Source organism: Saccostrea echinata, unplaced genomic scaffold (assembly GCF_033153115.1).
Source record: "Saccostrea echinata isolate AGI-Se365-2 ecotype Australia unplaced genomic scaffold, CSIRO_AGI_Sech_v1 ptg000064l, whole genome shotgun sequence".
NCBI classification, from domain to species: Eukaryota; Metazoa; Mollusca; class Bivalvia; order Ostreida; family Ostreidae; genus Saccostrea; species Saccostrea echinata.
Genome location: NW_026889813.1, coordinates 5100457 through 5124693, shown reverse-complemented (window position 1 = coordinate 5124693; position 24237 = coordinate 5100457). Strand labels below are relative to the sequence as shown.

Sequence of the window (24237 nt, the reverse complement as noted above, 5' to 3'; positions counted from 1 at the left end):
ATCAAAGAAGAGATAACGTTCTAGATTTCTTTCTACATGTACCAGTGTTCAACTTTCCTTTTTCTGGTGTTACCCGTTTTGTTCTCAGCTTTGTCTGCAGGAATAACTTTGTTTTTCTTTGGAGACAACAAGGTTAAAAAAAAGAATAGTGATCGATCTAAAGAAATCTACAAACAATACAAATCTGTGAACGGCATAAAACACGGACCCCCGCAGATTCCAGAGGTATCTAGGCCTAGGAGGAGTAAGCATCCCCTGTTGACATGTACCTTTTACTGTGAGCCCTGAGTATTGATCAGGTAAACGGAACATTCCGTAGTCAAATTTATTATTTAAAAAAGGCCTAACAAGTGGTGTGAAACATGTCAGCCAAAACACGACCCAATGATAGGTTATATTTGTTAACAAGGTCATTACAACGACCATAGAATTTACGAAACATATGTACATATGACATCATGGTTCATGAAAATATTTATATGCAACTTTTATCGATAAGTCAAACAAAATATATATAGAATAGCCCATTTCAATAAATACCCCCATTATCCCTAAACAACAAACTTATTTAAATGTAGGAATGTATTTACATAACTTATCCACTGTAAATACTGTCAACTACAACCCTGGGTGTTGTACCACCTTTTGCTAAAAAACATCTTTCAGAAACTTAGTTCTCCTCTTAAGGAATGACTGTATCATTTTCAAATTGGAGGAGTCGTAATTTTTTTTATGCATTTTTTCCTTCCAAGAGTAGATGTAAAATTTTGGCCCAACTTTTGTCAGGCATAAAGATATGCTCTTCAAAGAAATGCAAATCTTCTTGCTAGTCCGAAATTTACACCAGCATAGAGCTATCTGTATGTGCACCTGTTTATTTTCCAATTCAAGTTTCAAGACATGTCAAATCAGTATCCACTCATATACTAATAGCAGAAAAAATGGAGAAAAAAAACGTAGTTTTAAAAATTGTATTATTATCATAAATATAAAATACATGATCATGTATCTTAAATAACATATTTCAATTTTTCAGCATTGGTACATTTTAATTAATACCAACTACAAATTCTGAATCATTCACAATATTACTTCCTCAGCAATGCTCAGGTTTAAAATTCATCTAACATGTTTATAAAAAAATATTCCGAACATGTTTAATCAACACTTTTTACATCCCAAGTTGTTCTTGATTATTGAACAATTTTTGGAGTTTTGCTTGAAATAGCTAGCCTTTCTACAGAACTTTTTACATCACTTCTTCTTCATGTTGGTAATGGTAGCAAGTCCGCCACTAATGGTAGAATCTGTTCTGTTCTCAATCTCCAGTTTTTAATGTCTTTTGACACTTGACACCAATACTCTCCATGCTTGGGGTCCGCGTTTATGCAGCGCTTTTTAATATCATTCTGAGAATCCTGCAAATATAATTTTTTTTTGAAGGCTTAAATGCTTGGTCATGTAAATTGTTCATGTTAGATACAGAGAAGGGGTAATAAAACATTTTCTTTCATCCTCCTTATCTTAAAGCAAATGTATATTGGATTGGACTTCAATGATACATTGTAATACAATCACTGTCCTTTATATTTATTACATAAACAACTAGGCTGATTCACTTCAATCTTTTCCATAACACTGCACTGTTTTCATAGCATTATTTGCAGTTAAGAGCATACATTTATTTTGAAGATATCAATTTGTTTACCTCATCTCCATGCACCTGTTCAAACTTGTAGAAATATGCCCAGGCATCTCCAAGGTCTGGTTCTATCTTCACGGTACGACTAAACCATTCCCTGGCCTTGGCTACTTTTCTCTCTGCCCAGAATATATACCTTAAAAAAAAGTGGGGAAAAATCGTTTCTCCATTCCAGTAATATTTGATTTAATTACAAGTGAACATTAAAATCTCACTAAGGAATTTTAAATCAGACTCCAATGTTGTATAAATTTATTTTGAAAGACATAATATAAATGATGCTAAAATCAAGTAATTCAATTCCTGTTCAAAAAAAAAAAAAGATGGATAAATCTATTTGCATGACTAAAATGCAGGACACAAAAAACAATAATGATTGACATACAAAATGGACAAGGGCACTGCAAAGTGGGGCATCCCCTTGCAATCAATCCTGATATAAATTATAACCTGTGGTTGAGTGTGTGTGCTTAAAGGAAGTTACTTCCTTTAAGCACACACACTCAACCACACACACAGGCTTTTACTATATCCCCCCTAACTTTGTTTCGAGGGGATAAAAACTAAAAGCATGCATGGTTTTTTGCTACAAAAGGCATTTTTTAACATTTCCAATCATAGCTATTACAAGGGACATGTTGGAAGAGGGATTGCTCAAATGCAAATATTAGTTCAAAACATATATGTACAAGCTACATGTCTACTTACTTTGATGCTGCTAGGAGTACATGGGGATCGTGTTCACACTTGCGTAAAGCATCTACTGACTTGGTTTTCCTCTGTGGTCTGGGTTCCATAGCAATGGATTCTGCCCATAATATTCCTGAGTTGGGACACTCCTGCAGGGCTGTACAGAGTACAAGATGTTATGCGATTTTGTTCAAAATAAACTTTTTATTGGCTGCAGTTTTATTCTCACCATTTCCATCAGAATGAAGAATACAGAATGAAGGTAAACTTATTTGTCCTTGTTAACATTTGCCTATTTACACATTAAATATAGTATTACACAAAATTGCTCCCCTGTGTATTTTGGCACATGTGAAGGGGGGGGGTGAGGGTGTTCAACAAGGTATGGTCAGACCCCTATTCAGATTAGATGAAAATAAAGTTTTACAAGAGAGTAAATTTACTTCCAAGTATTCTCAGCCATGAGAACATGAAATAAAAATTAATATGTGTGAATACATTGAAATTGACTATAAAAACAATGAATCACTTCTTTGAAAAGTGCATCAAATCCTACTGTAGATTCCTTATTTTACTTGAGTATTGATATTGCGAAATGTCTCCTAGGTTTCTAATCATGAGAACTAGATTTGTGATTAGACTTGATCTAGAATATTTACATTCATTTCAGCAATATGAAAATTAAATCAAGTAATTTTATTTCGCCAGTGCTGCTTCTCGTGAAATTATGTGATAATAATTTCCATAATATATTTTCATATATTTAAGAATGTACAGTTTATTAGAAAAAGAAGTGATTTTCTGTTGTGTCAATAGAGCAAAATATTTTTTTAAGTAGTAAGTTTTTGAAAAAGAAATGGGGAGAATTAGAACTGTATAGACTTCAAACATGAGAAGAACAAAGAGTTGAAGAAAAATTAGAAAATTCTAAAACAAGTAATCCATTAAGTATATATAAATTTATTTCTACAGTGGTTGGAAAATGCCATATTAATACTGATTTATACACAGTTTGCTAGTGCATGTGAACACATTGCAAAAGTTACATTTACACACTACGAGTTAAACTTGCATATATATAAAATTTTCATGAGTAGATGGGCACATATGGACAGGGCTAGATTGAAAATAGATTCAACAGTGTTTTTAATAACTAAGTGGAAAAAAAGCGAATAAACTTCAAATTAACTGAATAATTTTTTTTTAGACAATTGTGATAGCAGTCAATTGGGAAATCACAGCTGTCTCACAGAAAAATTAAATGTTAACACTTGGTAAATCTTTAATAAAATAAAACTTTTATTGTATGTGTACATTACACTGCTGCACAAATTTTAATAACACAACTATCTTTTATCCAGTGTGGAAGGAACTTTTATTTCTATATTTTTGTTGACCATAACCAGTCATTGAATTTTACATACGCGTAGGTACATGAAGTAAATGTTTGCTTCATTGCTACTATCAATCACAGTTGACATGCCAGGTGTTCATGATTAAAAGTAACTGTAAATATATTAGCAGTACCTTACATGTATATAGAAAAAAAAATAATCATATTTCAATAAAGCATATTCTCTTTTAGAAGATTTTACCTCTTGCCATGAGTGTCTGAGCTATGTTTTTCAACCCTCCTCTGTTTTCAACCCGAATGGCTTCAAGCCTAAAATACAACAAAAGAGAGCTTTTAAGTGGGTGTCAGAAGCTTATCCTGTCAAAGTCAACCTGTAAAATTTCTTAATGAAAGAAATGCAATCAATCAACTGGCAAGAATTTGTTACCAAACATGTCTAAAAGGGAGTTACTAGTAAATTGGAAAGCTAAAAAAAAATATTAAGTTACGTTCAGCAGACCCAAAATTTCAAATGACTTCTTAAAATTGCAGCTAATTTTAGCACATGGAGGAAATGTTATCTTACACTGAAATAAGCAGAGTAACTGGGACTTCATGTTCAACATAATGCATCTGGGTTTTTTCCCTTCAAACTATGTACATAGGAAAAACAGTTTGGTCCACTTCAACATTTCCATGGTATATTAGATTTACTGTACCTCTAACAGTATTCCAATATGAAACATCAACTGTCTTTTGGACCTTGTTTTACTTATCTGACCTTAAAATAAGATTCCTAGTTATGCTTATTCAACAAATATGACTTCTGTGAATATTTACCATAATTCTGCACACTGTGGGTTTTTTAATCTGGCTTTCTCCAGAATTGACCGGGCTTTAATCAGCTGACCTGACTTTTCTTCCAAACGTGACAGGAGCAACCATAGTGGAATTGCTTTAGGGTTTTTCTTCAACTGAAATACAGTTCAAGGAAGAAAACAACAGATAAGTTTCATTTTATACAACATCAGCATAGAATCAACAGAACTTTTTCTTGAAGTATTAAATACCAAAACATTGAACATTTTTCAAACAAAAAATGTGATACTGAACTGAAAATAGAATTAATTGATAATGCCTTTATTCAATTAAAAGCAAAACTAAATGATTGTTTTATTCCTTTTTGAGGTGATAATGAAGATAATTTGACCTACCCCTTGATTGTTAGCTTCTCTTGCTAGATGTAATAATGAGGATAATTTGACTTACCTCTTGATTGTAAGCTTCTCTTGCTAGATGTAATAATGGGGATAATTTGACTTACCCCTTGATTGTAAGCTTCTCTTGCTAGATGTAATAATGGGGATAATTTGACTTACCCCTTGATTGTAAGCTTCTCTGCTAGATGTAATAATGGGGATAATTTGACTTACCCCTTAATTGTAAGCTTCTCTTGCTGGATGTAATAATGAGGATAATTTGACTTACCTCTTGATTGTAAGCTTCTCTTGCTGGATGTAATAATGAGGATAATTTGACTTACCCCTTGATTGTAAGCTTCTCTTGCCAGCTCCTTGTTGTTATTTTGTTCCTCTATCTGTCCTTTCATCATCCATAGCTGTAAAAAAAAATAAAATAAAAATATTTATTCATAACTGTCAGAAAATTACAGAATTTAATCATCCATTACTACAGAAAAAACAAAAACAAAATGAAACTGAACTACATCAAAAGCCAAAAGCAAAGATTATAAACACCAAGTACACAAGTCTATCATGTACATCATATATATTAACAAAGTCCTTAGTTTTTCCCATTTTATCTGTAAAATCACACCAACCTTGGCAAAGTCTGGGTAATGTTTGACAGCTTCCTGTAGCAATGTATGGGCATTCTTGATTTCTCCGAGACACCACTCCAACTTTATAGACTTCATCATCACCTAGACATTGAGAGGTAATACTCAATCATTTGACCCTAACCATAAATAGAGAACCTTTTCAAAGAGTAAAAGGAAAATTTTATGTGTAGCAATACCCCACTCACCCTAGCAGTTGGGGCACTTGCTCTGGCTTTCTGTAGCAATCTTCTGGCTCTCTCAAACTCATTGTTCTCAGACTCCAGTTTAACGGCAGCTAACCAAATTTCTTCACTGTTGGGGTTGGCCTGGAAAGCCAAGGCCAGAATGCTCCTGGCTGCTGGTACATCTCCCTATTTAAAGAAAAATTCTATTTCTTATCACTCTATAAAAAGATTGCTTCTTGTTGTAAAACTAATCCTTTTAATGAAATTGTTTTGAAAATTCTGCATTAGTTTATTGATTTCAAAGCTCAGATATTAGCTAATGATGGGCTTAATAATACCTCTGTAAAAATACCCAGATTTTGAAGGAAACTGCCAATTACTGTGAAATCATTAATTTTTGTGAGGGTTAATTATAAATTCTCCTTGTTTTCGAGGTAGGGAGAGACCCATGAATTTATGACCACCACGAAATGTAAAATTTAATTTGTATGCATTCTACAAAACATTCTCCAACCACGAAATCAAATCCCCACAAACCAATATATTTTCCTCAAACCTCAAAAAATTTGACCCTATGAAAATGTGATTTAACAGTAAACACTTACAGCCAGCCACTTGGATTTTGCCCCCATTAACCACAGGACCTCGGCCTTGGGACAATGGGCCACAGCCCTTTGTAGGAGAGCCTCCAATGACTCCCTGTAATAAATCAGTCATTGATATACTATATAAATAATTTTACTTTATTATTAAACAGTGTACATTATGTACTTGTATACTACAATGCTGCAGTTACACATGTATCTATGAAGTGTTTGGAAGGAAAAAGCTGAGCTAACAACGTTTAAGTGGTAACATATGGTAAGTAATTAAAACAAACATAAAACAAATTCAGAAATCACTCTGTACCTTGTTCCATGGCTCTTCTCAAAATAAGCGGCCCTCAGCCAAATGCTCTTTTTACTTGGGTAAACAGACAAGGCATGGGCAAATATTGCCCTGGCACACTCATAAGCTTCATGGGCTGCGCACTTAAAAAATTATTTTGAATTAATTACATATCTCTACAAAACTGAAATACAATGTAAATGCAATTTTCATAAAGATAATTTTCCTAGACAGTGTACTTTCAACATAGTGCTGAACTGCAATAGTTAAATGTGCATGACTCTTGATTGAATGCTTTCAGAAAAAGAACATACAGATTCAGCATCTTCCATCCATGTGTGTTTCTTATCTTCATCTTCCACTCCAACTCCTATCACAGCCCGACTGTCAAATATTTAATATAGATAAAATCTTACATATGGATACAGAACAGGAAAAACTGAATTTGTTTAAATAGTGATGATTGTTTTTAATCGCGGATTTTTATATTACTTTGTGAAAAAATTGATATAACAGCATTCAAAAATTTAACAGCTCTACAAAATTTAACTGTAATTTGAAAATGATTAAATTTTTTTTTATTAATCCATGCACAGCAGAGCTCTCACTGGAGCGAAAATATTTTTCGCCACTTTTTGCGATGAAAGGAATCACATTTTTACATCTCGTCTCGACATGTGTACAGTGTTAAACACTCCACTAATAGCACTATTTCAATTTGTTTATATCACAGGCAGTGTTTTAAAATTGTAAAATTCAAAGTTGTATCCACTTACAAAACTGATATAGGAATTATTTCTACATTTATACAATTAATTTGATACTGATATTAGCCAACTCTTGACAGTAGATGTCCTCTTGTTCATAACTTTTTAGCCTGGGGAGGGGGGTTACAGACTTAGTAAAGATATATGACATTTTTTTTAAAAATGAAAAAAATAATATAATAGGCAAAATTTTTTTTCATATCAACAATTTATTGTGAAAACAAGTAATTAAAATCAGGTTTAAACTTGGCTTAATTTAACAACTTGGACACTGGGTGTATATGCATGTAAATTCATATAACTGAAAATAATTCAGCGTAATTGACAAAAGTATTGTTTTGTTTCCAAGCCAGTATCTCTTTCACTCTTTGTCAGTTTATGGTATAATGAACACACTATTTTGACTTTAATCAGGTAAAATTAGCAGCCATGCTCTGCAATTTTCGTCATGTTTTCCTACTTTCGGTTTTAAAAAAACAATCTATATAGATCCAGATTTTATTGATTAAAATCTTTTATTAACTAACTTCATCTCCCAAAAACGCTTCGTCTTTCCTTGTTTAATCCATCTTATATTATTTCAAGTAATTTTGTATCCCTTACTGCTCCAGACTAAAGTTACCTACTAAATCAGCTGTGTGCGTTCAAGCGAGACGTGATTTCCTACATGTACATTGCTTTGTTAGTTTCATGGAGTTTTCACACCCTGAATTCACACGTCTGCTTGCATTAAATAAACAAAGGGGCTAATATCTATACATTGAATAAACAAAGGAGATAGCCAGGAGTACAGACACTTTTGTATGGTATATCTTAAAAAAAAATAGTTCATTTTCGCCACTTTTGGAAAAAATTCGCAATTGGCGCAAATGGCGAATCACAGCTCGAGCCCTGATGCACAGAAACCTACATCTATGGACAAATTTTTATTGCAATTTTAATGGTCTAAAATCAGGTGGCTCTCATTTCTTGTCTTGGATATAAATATATACATGTACTAACATAATGGCCTGACATGTGTGAATGCTCCCTGCTTGTTCACAATCTTCAGCATCCTTTATCCACAAGTCTCTGTTGATTTCCACCATGTTTGCCCTTAGAGAGCTCAAGGCTGTTAGAAAATTAAACATGTACATCAATCAAAATAATTCTGATCTATACTCTCGCATTTTCGTATTATCTTCACTATATCATCATGTCAGTCTGAGAAAACTTTTAAACATGTAGAAGCCTTTCACATGCCCTCTTCAATGATAAAATTACCTGATGTTATGAACCTTTTTAAATAAGCTACATATACATGTGGAAAAACTTAACTTTTTGTTACAGTATTAAGCAAATTTTTTTGACAAACGTAATCAGTTATCTATTCCCCAATTCCCTCCCTTACCTCTGTCTATGATCCTCTCCACCATATGATTATTTCCATTAGCCTCCTCTAGTTTGGCAGCCGTGATCCAGATTTGTCTGTCTGTAGGGATGTTTTCTCTGGCCTTATTTAATACTTTTCTGGCATTCTCATAATTTTCCAGACGGGCTAAAGCCAACCAGAGCTATAAAACCAAGTAATTAAAAAAAAGTTTCTCGTGCATTTAATTTTGAAAATTTCTGAAAATGGAATGCATCCAAGTTTTGACGTTAGCTTGACATTCCAGCACAATAAAATACAAAATTTGTTGGATTGATTGATTATTTAGGACTTAATGCCAAGTCTGCAGAATTTCATCCATTTTTCAAAAATCAAGTACATATACAACTGCAAACCAATCATATAGTTACACCACATATACTCATTTCGTCATGCTCAAAACAAAACACAAATGTTATACAGAGCATGATTACCTCAACACTAGTGGGACAGCACTCAACAGCTCTACTCAGCATAATCCTAGCATCCTCTTCATTCTCCAATTCCACAGCCTGCTTCCACAGCCTTACAGAATTTGGAATCATCTCCAGAGCTAACATCAACAGTGAAAATCAAACCATGTAAACAACATACACTGCATAGGGGAAAAACACATTAAAGACATAACTGATGTTTGTTCAAATTAAAACACTTCTGACTAGGTGCTTAATAACCAAGTACAGACATGCCTGGTAAAAAATACTGTTTTCAGTACCTTTTCTGAAGACCCTCTTTTTGGCCTTTGTCTCGGTCTCGAGATCAGCAGCTTTGATCCACACCCTCACAGCTGTAGGGAGATGTCTAACAGCCTGGGCAATTACAGCCTTGGCCTGGTCCCCTGGCTGCAAGACAAAATAATTTTTCTAATTTTCCATTCATTAAGCACACTTTCAACAGAAGAAAACAACCCTCTGCTTTGGACCATACATAAATTTATGATTCCTTGTGTACAATTAATATTTTGTTCATATTTTACACCTGGAGCTCTTACCATCAGTCTTGCTGCCTCTAGCCACACATCCTCACTTTTAGGGCACTCCTCGCAACCTTTCATGATCAGGTTCCTGGCTATCTGCATCTTCCCAGTCACTTCCTCTAACCTGGCTGAGGCAATCCAGGCTGCAAAACATGGAAAATAAATAAACATGCTTACAAATCCACTACCAACTATAGACTTTCAAAGGTTATTTATTCTTTATTTTGTAAATAAACTTACACAAATTACTCCAAGATGTGCAGAAATTCATGTATTTAACCTCCTCAGTATGAGAACCAAAGTAAAACATAACCTACCTGGTGGATGTTTAGGGTTTGTCTCTCTGACTGACTTTAATAATAGCCTGGCTTTCTTTACATCACTACAATACATGAAACCATGTTAAAATTTCACAAATGTTCATGAAACACACCTTTCATACTTATTCTGGGAGAAGCTATTTCCCTTTTATTTATATCCCTTTTATTTTCCCTTTTAAAGTGTATTATTGTAAAACCAACTTTTATATGCATGAGAGAAAAATAAATCTGCAAGTTACTTGAGCCACAACTGAACAATTCATAAAGACTTCAAAAGGTTTATGAAACAGGACACCTCAATCACGAATATTATTTATTGTGGACTGACTTGCCACTGGCATATGGAATAGTTTACAGTATGTAAATGAAGTTTACAGTACGTAAATGAGGTTTAAAGTATGTAAATGAAGTCTCACTTGATGTCTCCCCCATGTGATGGCAACATGGACTGTAAATCTGTCAGGTAACCTTTTGGATCCACCACTGTCTGTCCACTGACAGAGTCGGACACCTTACAAAGAATTCATAATCAGTATTAACCAGAAGTCTCTGATGAGACTGTAGCTCTACTGGTCTGTTTGTATAACAAAAGAAAAGTAGCACTTGGATTTGAAACATTGCAACATGCAACAATAAATAGAATAATGTATCTTAATGTAGTCTACTTTTGTGACAAGTTATATTGAAATCAAATGAAAACTAGGAGTAGTAGCGTTTTGAAAGTATTTCACGGAAATTTCTATTTTTAGTACCGGTAACCATGACAACACCACTCACCCAAATAAAAAAAAACAGAAATACATATTATGTATCGTAGTGTATTCTAACTGTGTGCCAAATTAGATTGAAATCAGACCAAAATTGTAGGAGGAGTAAGATTTTAAAGGAATTTCACAGAAATTTCTATTTTAAGTAACCATGGCAACACCGTTCATCGAATTCAAAAACCAATGCAATAAATTATGTATCTTAGTATAGTCTTCTTGTATGCCTAATAATATTAGAAGCAGACTAAAACTGTAGCAGGAGTAGTGTTTTAAAGGAATTTCACAGAAATTTGTATTTTTAGTAACCATGGCAACACCATCCATCGAAATCAAAAACCGATGCACTAAATTATGTATCTTAGTGTAGTCTACTTGTGTGCCAAGTTACATTGAAATCGGACCAAAACTGTAGGAGGAGTAGCGTTTTAAAGGAATTTCACAGAAATTTCTATTTTTAGTAACCATGGCAACACCATCCATCGAAATCAAAAACCGATGCACCAAATTATGTATCTTAGTGTAGTCTACTTGTGTGCCAAGTTACATTGAAATCGGACCAAAACTGTAGGAGGAGTAGCGTTTTAAAGGAATTTCACAGAAATTTCTATTTTTAGTAACCATGGCAACACCATCCATCGAAATCAAAAACCGATGCACTAAATTATGTATCTTAGTGTAGTCTACTTGTGTGCCAAGTTACATTGAAATCGGACCAAAACTGTAGGAGGAGTAGCGTTTTAAAGGAATTTCACAGAAATTTCTATTTTTAGTAACCATGGCAACACCGTCCATTGAAATCAAAAACCGATGCACTAAATTATGTATCTTAGTGTAGTCTACTTGTGTGCCAAGTTATATTGAAATCGGACCAAAACTGTAGGAGGAGTAGCGTTTTAAAGGAATTTCACAGAAATTTCTATTTTTAGTAACCATGACAACACCGTCCATCGAAATCAAAAACCGATGCACGAAATTATGTATCTTAGTGTAGTCTACTTGTGTGCCAAGTTACATTGAAATCGGACCAAAACTGTAGGAGGAGTAGCGTTTTAAAGGAATTTCACAGAAATTTCTATTTTTAGTAACCATGGCAACACCATCCATCGAAATCAAAAACCGATGCACTAAATTATGTATCTTAGTGTAGTCTACTTGTGTGCCAAGTTATATTGAAATCGGACCAAAACTGTAGGAGGAGTAGCGTTTTAAAGGAATTTCACAGAAATTTCTATTTTTAGTAACCATGGCAACACCGTCCATCGAAATCAAAAACCGATGCACGAAATTATGTATCTTAGTGTAGTCTACTTGTGTGCCAAGTTATATTGAAATCGGACCAAAACTGTAGGAGGAGTAGCGTTTTAAAGGAATTTCACAGAAATTTCTATTTTTAGTAACCATGACAACACGGTCCATCGAAATCAAAAACCGATGCACTAAATTATGTATCTTAGTGTAGTCTACTTGTGTGCCAAGTTATATTGGAATCGGACCAAAACTGTAGGAGGAGTAGCGTTTTGAAAAATTGTTTACAGACAGACGGACAGACAGACAGACAGACAGACAGACAGACGGACGGACGACGGACACCTTACTATCGCATAAGCTCTTCTGGTCTCTGACCAGTAGAGCTAAAAATAAAAGAAAACTTAAAAACCCATAAAAAAGGAGAAAATACATCTCTTCATAGAAAATATGCCTGCATACAAAAAACATTTAACCATTACACAAAGTTAAGTTTACATGTAATTACATCATAACAGGTAAAAGATAGTACATTATGTACATGTATACATTTAAACATAATGCTATTAAACTACATACTACAGGAGTAGATATATGATCTAGGTAAAACATTTTATAAAGTGATAGCACCTGTGTGAGTTTGATATCCATCAATGTGTTTCTGGCTTGGCCAATTTTCTTCATATCAATATCACCACTTGGTGTGGAGGTACCCAAAGGAGTAATGGCCCCAAAGGGAGTATTCATTCCACTAAACTTCTGTAAAGTAAATATTACAAATTTCAGAATTTTAGAGTACTTTGATGATCATACATACCAACAGAGGCCCATGGGCCACATACAAAGCTCACTTAATTTATTCTAGCCCTGTAGTTCTTCAGAAGATTTTTAAAAAAAATTAAGTTTCCATGAAAATTTGTGACCCCATAGTATAGCCCCACCCTAACTCTAAGAGTCTCTGAATCCACACACCATGGTGATGCTTCAATATCAAATCAACATGACTAAATGGCCTTGAAGTTATTGAGAATTAAATTCTTTTTATGTATAAATGCATTATGTAAAATTTTGATCCTGATTTTAGCCAACTCTACCCAAGTTCATAATTCATAGGGGAAAAAATATCAACACATCTTGGGAATGTTTGCAAATTAATGGTTTCATTGTGTTTCTTTAGACTTAAAAAATGTAGTTCTATGCAAAACTTTGATCTCCTATTCTGTCCCATTCTACCCAAGGGGCCAATGAGTTGAACAATTTAGAATCTACACTACCTCAAGAAGCTCTAGAGTATGGAATAAGTTAAGAGACAAAAATACCATGCAGGTGATAGTAAAATATTATTAGACAAAAAGGGAAGTTAAGAATAATGAAAAAAGCTGAAATCTCATTTGTCATACAGCTTAGTTGTTACTTGGTCATTAATCAACCTTATTTTCTGTAGACAGTAAAACATTGAAATATGAAACAGACATGGCACACTCTGCAGTGTCTTTTATGTTATATTTTATGTTAAATTCACTAGGATGTCCAGTCAAAATAAAATAAGTTTCATCTTTTCTGGTCTATTGGCTCCTAAGAAGAAGATTTTGAAAGATTTTTCTTATATATATTTCATTGTAAAATTTCCACCCTCTATTGTGGCCCCATCTTCCCCCAGGGGTCTTGATTTGAATAATTTAAAATCTACACTTCCTCATAAAGCCAGCTGCCTCCACATAAGTTTAACCTTTTCTGGCCCAGTGACATGGTTCTTGACGAGAAGATTTTTAAAGATTTTCCTTTTCTATTTCAATGTAAAATTTTCTTCCCCTATTGAAGACCAATCTTACCCCATGGGGTAATGATTGAAAAATTTAGAATCTACACTACCTTCAGTAGCTTCCACATAAGTTTCGCATTTTCTGCCCCAGTGGTTCTTGAGAAGAAGATTGTTTTATGACCCCACCCTATATTTGCCTTTTATTGATTACCTCTCCTTGGAAGGGAGCTCATCCCTCCATTTGAACAAGTTAGAATTCCCTTGACCAAGGATGCTTTGTGCCAATCTTGGTTTAATTGGCCCAATGGTTCCTAGGAGAAGTCAGAATGTGAAATGTTTACAGACAGACAAACAGACAGCTAGACAGATAGATGCATGCCCGAAAACAGGTGATCAGAAAATCAGAAAACCTCATTTGAGCTTTCAGGTCAGGTGAGCTAATAATGCACAGCAAAAAAATTCTGTGATCTAAGTAGCTTGGATAGTGACTCTATATTAACTGACCTGGTCCCTGTCAGATATTGTGTTGGCAGTCCCTGTACTTGCTGCAGCTCTGGCTAGTACACTGTCTGGTACTGGGGTAAATCTTTACAAAAATGTATTCAAATACATGTATTTTAAAATTCTAGAGTTAAAATGTATATATACAGTCTTTTTTAATACAAATTCAATAATCAATACATTTCACTGCTGAAATGATGAGATTCCACTCTTAATACATGTATTTGAATCAATGCATTAAAGCCCTACTTTTCTGCTCGTGCATTTCTCTGTTTCTTGTTTCGGGCATCTCCAACTTCAGGTATGTTTAGCCATTCATCTTCACTGACAATGGCCAAGTCTCTCTAGGAAAATCAAAATGAATCTATACCCTATATTTATAACATTTCCATCATTTACATACTAATATTTAGTAACCTGAGGAAATGAGCATTTATTTAAATAATTCTTTCCTCATTCTTTAAGAATTCTTCACAGCACACCTCCCACTTCTTCAAAACAGTAGATTATGCCCTATTCTATTGGTCATACCTTAAGGTCTGAGAACTGCTGCTGAATTTTTGGTCTCTCTTGACGATATTTCTCTAGCTCTTCTTTCAGTTTTTGCTCCCTTCTTTCCCTGCGTTTGTCATCCATTCTCTTGTCAATTTCCTCATAGATAGCATCAGCCTCTTCATCATCTTTGTCATATGGATCTTTAGAACATAAACTTCCACCATAACCTGTGAACTGACATGACAGACCAAAAAGTAACATTATGCACATTACCTTGTTATTTGAGTTTATATTATCATCATGTTAAGTCGAATGTGCATGCATTTCCACTCTGATACCTACTTCATCATAGTTAGCATCGTTCAGATCTTCCTCTTCCTCGTCGTCATTCTTACTTTTCTTTGTGGGAGGTGCATGACGATCATCACTACAATAAAGATATTGACTGTCATTTGATTGTCATATCATAAGACTTATTCAAACTCCTTATTGTTCCTACTAAATTCCCATGTATCAAATTCTCAGTTTTAAACTGAAAAAAGTATAATTCCTTTCAGAGAAAGGACAAGAAGAGATTTTAAGTAAGGACAACTTTTCAAGTACTGTTTATGTACTTTTTCCATGGCCCGGGCCATATTACTGTGAGGTCATGATTTTCCTTCAATCTGCGGATAGATAATTATGCTGATTTCTTGGATTGTCATTGTACTTCTTCAATGTACTTTAAGTTCACAGAAAAATTTGTACATTGTGAATCACATGCAGAAAAAAGTACATTTACAGTAAAAAAAAAAAAAGCCAGAAAGGGAGATAAAAAAAATTGTTTAAGCTTCAGCTTGAATGATAAAATCAGAAATAGCGAATCTCCTATCTAGCAACAGGTATTTAAAATATTTTTTTTTGATTTTTGATTACTCACGAAATATCATCAATATCTCTGGCAGGACCAATATCAGATCTTGTTGTGAACCCAGTGGCACTGAAAGAGAAAGCAAAAATGACATTGACATTACTAAATCATTTAAGTTATAGAATTTAAATAGAATGACAAGTTTAATTATTAGAAGCACATTAAATGCTTTTTACTTGCAAATGTATATACTATGGTATGATAGTTATTGTTTATAGTGTCTAGCAGAGGAAATTCTAGAATCTCTAGAGTACCTGTTTTATTGGTACTGTAGTAAATATTCCAATTAAGAACTATTAGAATAGAAATATCAAATAATTGTTTTTATTTACCCTCTTCCTAGACCTGGGACATAACCAAGTGGAGCAGGGAGGCCAATAAACGTTTTCTTTTTAGCACTCACAAGTGACTGCACCGACATCTTTACGTTTTCTTGACTGGTATCTGAATCTGAGAATTCTATGAGGAACTAGTTTATTTTAGAACAAGCGTTCTTTATCCATATTAAGCTGTATAATTCGAAAAAAAATTCTCTTCATTGATTTATGACGAGAATTTTTCATATTTCTGTATCAAATTTGATGGTTTATTTCATGGGAATAGTATTTAGTTTATTATGGAATTAAAGTTGTAATATTAAGCGGTTGTCTGGAATACTTGAATGAACGAGTTAACCATAATAAACAAACCCAAACAAGATGGCGAATAACTTGTCGCTAGAGGGAAAACAACTTATAAATTTATTGTGGTATGTAAAGACAACATAAATTTCACGTGTCGGTTGTGGTTATTCTCTGTCAAATAGAAGCAAATGGATGGCTCCGACTTTATGATTTTTTAAAAAGAAAATACAACAATTTAAAAAAAAACACAGGTATTGCAGGGACCTATATACTAACGGGATAAGCAACTCCTTCAGCGCGGTATCGGGTGGTTACGTTCTGATTCCGTGTTCGACCCAAGTGGTTACGACCCAGGTGGGTTCGACCTACTCTAGATCTAATATATATCCCTACATGTTGATACCTGAGTACAGGGGTACACACTGTGCGGTAAACAAATGGATATTCGGTAGCTGTATATTGCATGGCTTCAGAAATGTACGTGTCAATAGGTCGTTGTTTCCTTATGTGTAGTCAACATGCAGTCAGATGGCTTCCTAACATTTTTTTTTCTACTATCGCGGAGCATGGATGTTATTAATTTGATTTAGTAATGAATTATATTTGAACAGTTTTCCATAAAAATTAATCAAATACTTCTTCAAATGTACCGTGGTCACATTTGCACTATCTAAACAATGTACGTTGCTCTAAATTAAATTACACACGATAATTAACACTATTTAAATGATTAAAATATACTTAGTTGATATAAAAAAAAAAAAGTAGATGAAAAAATAAAATGTAAAACTTTTGAAAGTGTTAACTAATTTCGTTCCGAAGCAAATAATTGTTAATTAAAAGCAAATAATTGTTAATTAATTGCTTTGGAACGAAACCACTCGGTTCGAACATGGATTCGTGTCAAAACCACGCGGGTCGAACAAGTAATCGGAACGTAACCACCCGCATTCCTTCAGCGCCATGTTTATTTACCCAAAACGGCACACACAACACTGTAAGTTTTTCAAACTACTTTTTTTCCCAGTAAAAAACTTGTTTTCTGATTAATGTAATCTGTTCTTTTTGTGTATCGGAATGGATATTTAATAAATCTTAAAGCACATATTATAAAATAATTTAGATATTAAGTAAACAACCACCAAAATCGGCGATTTCTCGGAAATACGGCCGATCGGGGGCACGCACTGATTTTTAAATAAACGTAATTACTTCTAAGACAAGGAGTAAAAACAGTGCTAATAACAAATCTTGAATAATTTTTTGTTAGATAAATTAACATTTTATTCTGAAATATTTTATAGCAAAAGAGATATATTTAATTAAAATTGACTTATGAAATCCCGCAACTTATGAGGTATCGCGAGACTTGCAAGAGTTGCCTATCCTGTTAGTATATAGGTCCCTGGGTATTGCGATTACTCTATTTGCTCAGGCATTGTTCATTGTGTTTGTTGTAAGAGTTCATTGCGCTGGTTATAGATATCATGTTACTGATAAAAATTGAGATACATGTACCAATGGTTAATATAAGATGGTAAAATCTCTGAACTAATAGATCATGTAGATATACCATTTTACTAGATAGAATGTTCTATCGTTAAAATGATATTGTCCTACGGACCCGGTTTAACGATAGAATTCGTTCCGTGTATTCGCAATGTAGCAAAATAAACACAGGCGATAACTCGAACTCTGTGCATTTTCTATGAAGAATCCAGAGAGTTCCGAATGTCAACATGGCGTTAAATTTGAAGTGAGGAAAAAACGTTGAGAAAATGAGTTGAATTTTCATATATATATATGTATTAATTTTTAGGTTAAAAGGCATATACAATCTCAAAAAGGTTTGTTATGATTAATTTGGTAGTTATTTTCAGTGCAACTCATTTTGTATTCTTCAGAATCATTTCGGAGTGGATCCACTCTGATTTGCTACATTGCAAGTATATGGGACGTATTCTAACTGTGGTGAGGGCCTGTCCCGAGACACAGTTAGAATATTCTAACTACCATTTTACTTGTACTTTGTCAAGGCAGTGTAAAGTACTTACAAATGGTATTAGGAAAGCAAACTGTACACAATATATCTTAAAAAATGCTAAAGATGTTTTGTGTATTTTTACATGAAGCATTTAAAACATGTAGACTAAACATGATAAATATAGTCCCAAATATCCAATGTTTTCAAAACTTTTTCTCAGTTTGGACATTCAACTTGTCAGGAAATAAAACAGTAAATTGTACGATAAAATATAAGGAACGACTTTACTTTACCGGTCCCCAGAAAAAACGTGCTAAAATACAGGGTCGCCATAGGCAACTTCAGTATACAGAAGATCGCGTGAGCGATCAAAAAAAAAAGTATGAGGTTTTTGGTCTTTTTGACCCCAAAATCGAATTCTACAGTTAAAAGTTTAGTTTAAAACTTCGTTTTTAAACGAAGTTTTAAACTGTGTTCTCTGAAAAAAATCAATGAATATTGTTTATTCATTGAAAAATCGACAAAAAAATAATTGTCAACAAAGCGCTTGCGGCGCATGCTTAGTGTCGTTTCTTTCGTACTTAACCATTTTTTCATGTAAACAAACCAGTGAAATGACGTTGAAGCTGAATTAAGATAGATCTAGAAAAAATACAGAAGCAACTGAATTTCTTCATTTATCTAAAAGAGCAAGTCACTAACCCTAATCTCTTGGATGGTATGCGAGGACTAACCCAAATATTCTGGGTAGATACTAGACTAACCCTAATCAGTCAAATAATGTGCAAGGACTAACCCTAATCTCTCGGATGGATGCGATACTAACCCTAATCAGTCAAATACTTGTGCAAGGACTAACCCTAATCTCTCAGGTGGGTGCAAAACTAACCCTAACCAGTCGAAAATGTGCAAGACTAACACTTATCAGTTGAGTGACGTAAATCATACATCATAGTGCAATGAGCGCGCGGATCTTGCAGATCTGGGGACCGGTAAAGTAAATTCTACCCAAATATAATCTCAAACTACTGTCTAAAGAACAAGGTTCACTTAGGGCCTTTTTTGGTCCTGTGAATTTCAGAAAAACTGAAACTGCTTGGTTTTAGCTGACAATGCATTAAACATCATTTAGACTTTTGGTGACTGCGTATCAATCGAAAATGACGTAATTTTCTGGCTAGTCAATGCATTATGACGTCATGAAATGCGTCATTTTCCTCATATCCCGAAAAATTCTATAAAAACAGCCAATTTTTAAAGCTATTTTTCGATATTTAATATAGAGCGCAACCTCTGATCTAAAATATGCAACTATTAAATGATAGAATTATCTCTGAGGATTACAAAACATGTTTTATTTTTTAGATCAGAGGGTGCGCTCATATTATTTCTCTTCTGTGAAAGTACTCAAATATACTTGTTTTCCTTAAAATTCAAGAACATTGCAATTCTATGAAGCTTGTTTTCCAAGACCTTGGTTTTAAGAAGAAAACTTTTAATAGGAAATGAAAGCACTAAGTCTCTACTTTATATTGATGTTTAAAATGGACCATAAAGTGTTAGTCAATAAATTGGTATATCTACAGGGCCATTTTATGCATAAAGTGAACCTAGCTCTTTACATGTTCTTAGATCGATTACATACATTTCTATCTAATTTGTTCTATACTGTAAGTCTGTTACATATCTACATGTATTTTTAGATACCCATGTACAAGGCCATCACCATGTCCAGGCAATATACACAAGATGTCTTGTGCTGGCAACACTGTGACAAACTCACTAACATCCTGTGTTTCTCAGTCCCATCTGTTTGTCCTCTTTGTCACCAGAACACTGCCCACTCCCCCAGTCGCATACCCCCTTACAAGCTCCCCTCCCCCTTCAACAGAGCAGGGGACTTCCCAGTGGCATTGGTTGTTAAACCAACATTAGGCACTTTTATCAGGTATTTGATTGAAAATTATGAAATTTATACCAGTTTGATTTTCATTGATACGAGTATTAGATCAGTAGAAAGTATTCACTGCAAACAATTCATCACTAATTCGATCTCCTTCAGTACATGTTACATTTATTATCTTAATGTTTTGTATTTATATCATTAATATTTATAGGGATTATGACAATTCTGTCAATCTTCATATAGGAATAACAGATACAAATGGTAAGAAGACAATATTTGAGTAAATAAATGGTAAGAAGACAATATTTGATTGAATAAAATATACTTTAATAAACATGATATTTTAAATGCACAAAATTATTTGAAAGTTTGATATGTTATGTGACAATATTGTATATTGATTAGTTTATGATTTTTTTAGGAACCGTGTATGATTATGATGAGGATGGTGTACATGTGGGGGTGTCTGGTTGGGAGGAGTGTCTGGTAATCCCCCTGTCTAACCGAGGCCTAATGCCACACATCTATCAAGTGTGGGATGCCACACTCAATCATCAAGCCCAGTCTAACATATGGACAAAATCCAAGTAAGAGAAAAAGATTGGCAAAATTCTGTGTTTACAACAGATCATCTTTCCATTTCATTCCCTCCTTTAATTTTCTATTCTAACCAAGTCTGTATTTGCTGCAGTGATAAAATTATAAGGTAGCATTTATTTCCTTGTCAAATCCATTGTGGATTTTAAAAAGATTTAATAAAGAAAATGATTACATTCATTTTCTGAGGGAAACTTGCTCAGAGTTTGTCTCAAGTGGTCAATTTCTTTATTAGAATGGATAGCATTAAATACCAGTACTTTATTTGACTTTATTCTTACAGGTACATTGAGGACAGTCACAACTGCTTTGACTTTGTTATTAACTTTTTGAAACAAGTAGGGTTCAGCAGAGAGAATCTGTCTGCTGAGAGCAGAAGTTCATTGACCCGTGACATTATACTTCCTCAGATGTCAAAGGTCACACAATACATTACATTGTACAGGAATGTGGAGAGGAATTCATTTGTGTGTCAAGATGTCCAGACTTAACATCTCACCAAATAGGATGTACATATGTAAATATGTATATCTCATTTTATTGTATAGCTACATGTATTATGGTACAAAAGATATGATATTTTGGTTGTGGATACGTGTACAGTACAAATCTTAATGATCACTCAGTATTAACAAGATTGTATTGAATGTGATGGATTATGGCCACATATCTTTCATGCATTATATATATGTAGAATAAACAGGATTTTGCGTTAGAGGGGGCGCTATTAGATGACAAGGCCTTCAGGAGCAAAGGACAATTTCCTAGGGGGATGAAGCCTCCCCATAAGCTCATGAGAATCAGCAATTAGAGAACCTTTTTTAAACACATAAATGACTAAAATTTTACCTTTATTTCATTGATGTATATTGGTGAAAACTACTAACATTGAATTTTTTCTGGATTATAGCTGTTATATTTCTTAATTATGAATGCTGTAAAAATCAAAATGAAGCCTCTCTCAAAAATTGACAAAACTGGTATATTGCCAGAACAGGTAAAAAATGGTTACTCTGTTCAGTGAAATTTTTGCCCCCTTTGCCGTTGTCACAAGTAGGCAGATTCAAAGTAAACAGCATTATCTCTTGAATGCAACAGTGTCTTGGTGAATTTAAAATGGGACAAAATTGTTTGCATGTGTGAAGGGCGAAAATAACATGGGGTGAAAATAACTCTATACAGCATTTTGTACATTAGGAAATATTGTATTGGTAATAGGACTTAAATTGTAAAATAAGAGGAAGATTCTGATACATGTATTTGTGTTCTTATGGACTGAGGTGCTGGCATCTCTGTTTTTTTTTCTTTTTTGATATTAATCCACATTATCTCTCGGTTAAAACAAGTCACCTCCTTTCTGAAGAGGAGGAAAAGCAAATGAATGTTTTTTTTATTTTATATCTATTATGTTTTTATTTCTGTGATAAAATAATTTACTACATGTAGTTCTTGAAAATAATAAAAAATGTAAAATTAGTGCAAACACTACTTGGAACTTGTGGTTATATTATTGGATGTCTTGGAAATAGTGATTTTTTATATGAATGTGCATGAACATCACTTTACAAGGAAGATTAACTCTTGAAACTATGGCTTTAAGTGTATGTGAAAAGTATCTTTAGTAATTGATGCTTCTTTTTATGATAAGTAATATTGTTCAACCATTTGAAAGAAAATGCTGAAATTAATATATTTACTTCTGTTTTGAAAGAAATCAGATCTTCTTCAAGCATGTTACATGTATATACACTGTATAAATATTTGAATAAAATTGATCTATTTTAGCTTTTTTTATTTAGCAAGTTAATATACAAACAGACCAAAGTAGAAAAGAGGTAGTTTGCCTAAATTTGTTACTCCGAAGACCAGGGTTGGACCGAAGTGGATATATTGTACAAAATTCTGACTGAAAAAATAATTAGTCCTGTGTTCCCAACCAACGAACTTAAAAAAGTTTAAACTCATTGGCTTAATTGATACATATATGTACAAATCGCAGAAAAGATCTTTAATTATTGGAACTCTTGAATTATACAGTGAATAATAAGGTAAAGTTCAAAACTACGTTGCGTTTGTCCTTAACACTTGGGACAATACAAGCTTATTCAATGATGTTTGAACAATATATTGGGCCAAATTTCACTTCAGAAAAATTATACGATCAATAAAAAAGTAATATAATATAAAAGCATAGATATTGGAAAAGCTATTGAGGACTTTAATAGGAAGGCTTACCAAGGTAATACAGAATATATGGCAGGGAGCTTAATGTAAACTTTTTAAGACTGCATTATGTTTGCATTGATGCAAATAATCCCAATCCTTCTGGAAGAGGTGGTGGCGGATGCGATGTTTTTACTGAAAATAGGAAATTTGATGACAATCCGACTTGAAGGCATTGATCAATCTCAGTGAACTGCAAAGGAATGACACTCAAGAAGTTTTAACGTTGACAGCTGAAAAAGGCGATTTCCAAGAAAAAAATACATAGACAAGGAAGTCAGTCTTTGTAAGCGCTATGCACGATAACCCTTTTTAAACAAAGTTGACAGCAAGTAAAACAAGAGGCCCATGGGTCACAACGCTCATCAGAGTACATGTAACTATGGCCTTGCTCTTCATCATCAGTTTTTAAAATACATATATCCCCTACTACCCAAACTCCGTCACCATAAGCGGAAAACACGCTCATGTTAGTCTCTGAATTATTTTTTGATTAGTTTCTTGTTTGCTACACTTAATAGTGAACTTAAACATTATTTTCAGAACGATTTAAAAAAAATTAGTCACTGGGCTTATATAAAACTACAATAAATAGAACGCGTATCACATCGTCCTCAGCCAAGGATGCTTTGTAACAATTTTGGTTTGAACTGGCCCAGTAATTCTTGAGAAGAAGATGAAATAATTGAGTGAGAAGTTTACGACGACAACAACTACAACGATGGAAAACTAAACAGAAACTGTTAGGAATCTCATAAACAGCAATGAGGAAGAACAAGACAGTTGAATTGTGAAGATAACGAACCAAAATCAAGCTTAAAAGTCCATTGAAACAACGCAGTTTGTAAGCAGAGCAAACACGGACCTCTAAAACATCAGAGGTGGTATCAGATTCCATGATGGAGTAAGCATCCCCTGTCGACCCTTTTTACCCACTGTGTGCTCTTTGTCATGAACAGGTAAACGGAGAAATCAGTAAGTTCAGTATGAAAATAGTGTCCTAACAATTTGTATGAAAGGTGTTAGTCACCATTCGACCTAACGACTGATAATATTTGCAAATAAGGTCCTTGTATCGACCATATAATTTGCGAAATGTTGACTAGCTTCAAACG

General features: G+C 33.8%; 2 protein-coding genes across 2 annotated transcripts; one reads left to right on the top strand and one right to left on the bottom strand.

Annotated features, from left to right (window-relative positions):
• Positions 1–957: 957 nt before the first annotated feature.
• Positions 958–16877, bottom strand: LOC133175697 (pre-mRNA-processing factor 6-like). The gene is made up of 26 exons (XM_061310807.1): positions 16689–16877; positions 16122–16258; positions 15799–15858; positions 15222–15306; positions 14916–15113; positions 14634–14728; positions 14388–14469; positions 12752–12880; positions 10526–10620; positions 10107–10171; positions 9805–9932; positions 9529–9655; positions 9248–9366; positions 8796–8958; positions 8408–8516; positions 6953–7022; positions 6660–6781; positions 6356–6449; positions 5772–5936; positions 5566–5667; positions 5269–5343; positions 4566–4699; positions 3988–4055; positions 2411–2549; positions 1709–1838; positions 958–1418 (listed from the first exon to the last, which is right to left on the bottom strand). The coding sequence occupies exons 1-26, from the start codon at positions 16875–16877 to the stop codon at positions 1266–1268; spliced, it is 3033 nt and encodes a 1010-aa protein (XP_061166791.1). The 3' UTR covers positions 958–1265.
• Positions 16878–20104: 3227 nt separating this feature from the next.
• Positions 20105–22640, top strand: LOC133175778 (MKRN2 opposite strand protein-like). The gene is made up of 4 exons (XM_061310890.1): positions 20105–20344; positions 20514–20563; positions 20724–20889; positions 21183–22640. The coding sequence occupies exons 1-4, from the start codon at positions 20106–20108 to the stop codon at positions 21388–21390; spliced, it is 663 nt and encodes a 220-aa protein (XP_061166874.1). The 5' UTR covers position 20105; the 3' UTR covers positions 21391–22640.
• The last annotated feature ends 1597 nt before the right edge of the window (positions 22641–24237 follow it).

What these genes read in the sequence shown, in the direction of transcription:
- LOC133175697 (XM_061310807.1), bottom strand. Translation starts at nt 16,877, where the DNA reads ATGCAATATACAGCTACCGAATATCCATTTGTTTACCGCACAGTGTGT. An exon ending in TCACATGGGGGAGACATCAA is followed by an intron (nt 10,172 to 10,525) that starts GTGAGACTTCAT and finishes CATGTATTGTAG; the next exon opens with TGATGTAAAGAAAGCCAGGC. An exon ending in AAACCCTAAACATCCACCAG is followed by an intron (nt 9,933 to 10,106) that starts GTAGGTTATGTT and finishes CATGTTTTGCAG; the next exon opens with CCTGGATTGCCTCAGCCAGG.
- LOC133175778 (XM_061310890.1), top strand. Translation starts at nt 20,106, where the DNA reads ATGTACAAGGCCATCACCATGTCCAGGCAATATACACAAGATGTCTTG. An exon ending in AGGAATAACAGATACAAATG is followed by an intron (nt 20,564 to 20,723) that starts GTAAGAAGACAA and finishes TGATTTTTTTAG; the next exon opens with GAACCGTGTATGATTATGAT. An exon ending in AACATATGGACAAAATCCAA is followed by an intron (nt 20,890 to 21,182) that starts GTAAGAGAAAAA and finishes TTATTCTTACAG; the next exon opens with GTACATTGAGGACAGTCACA.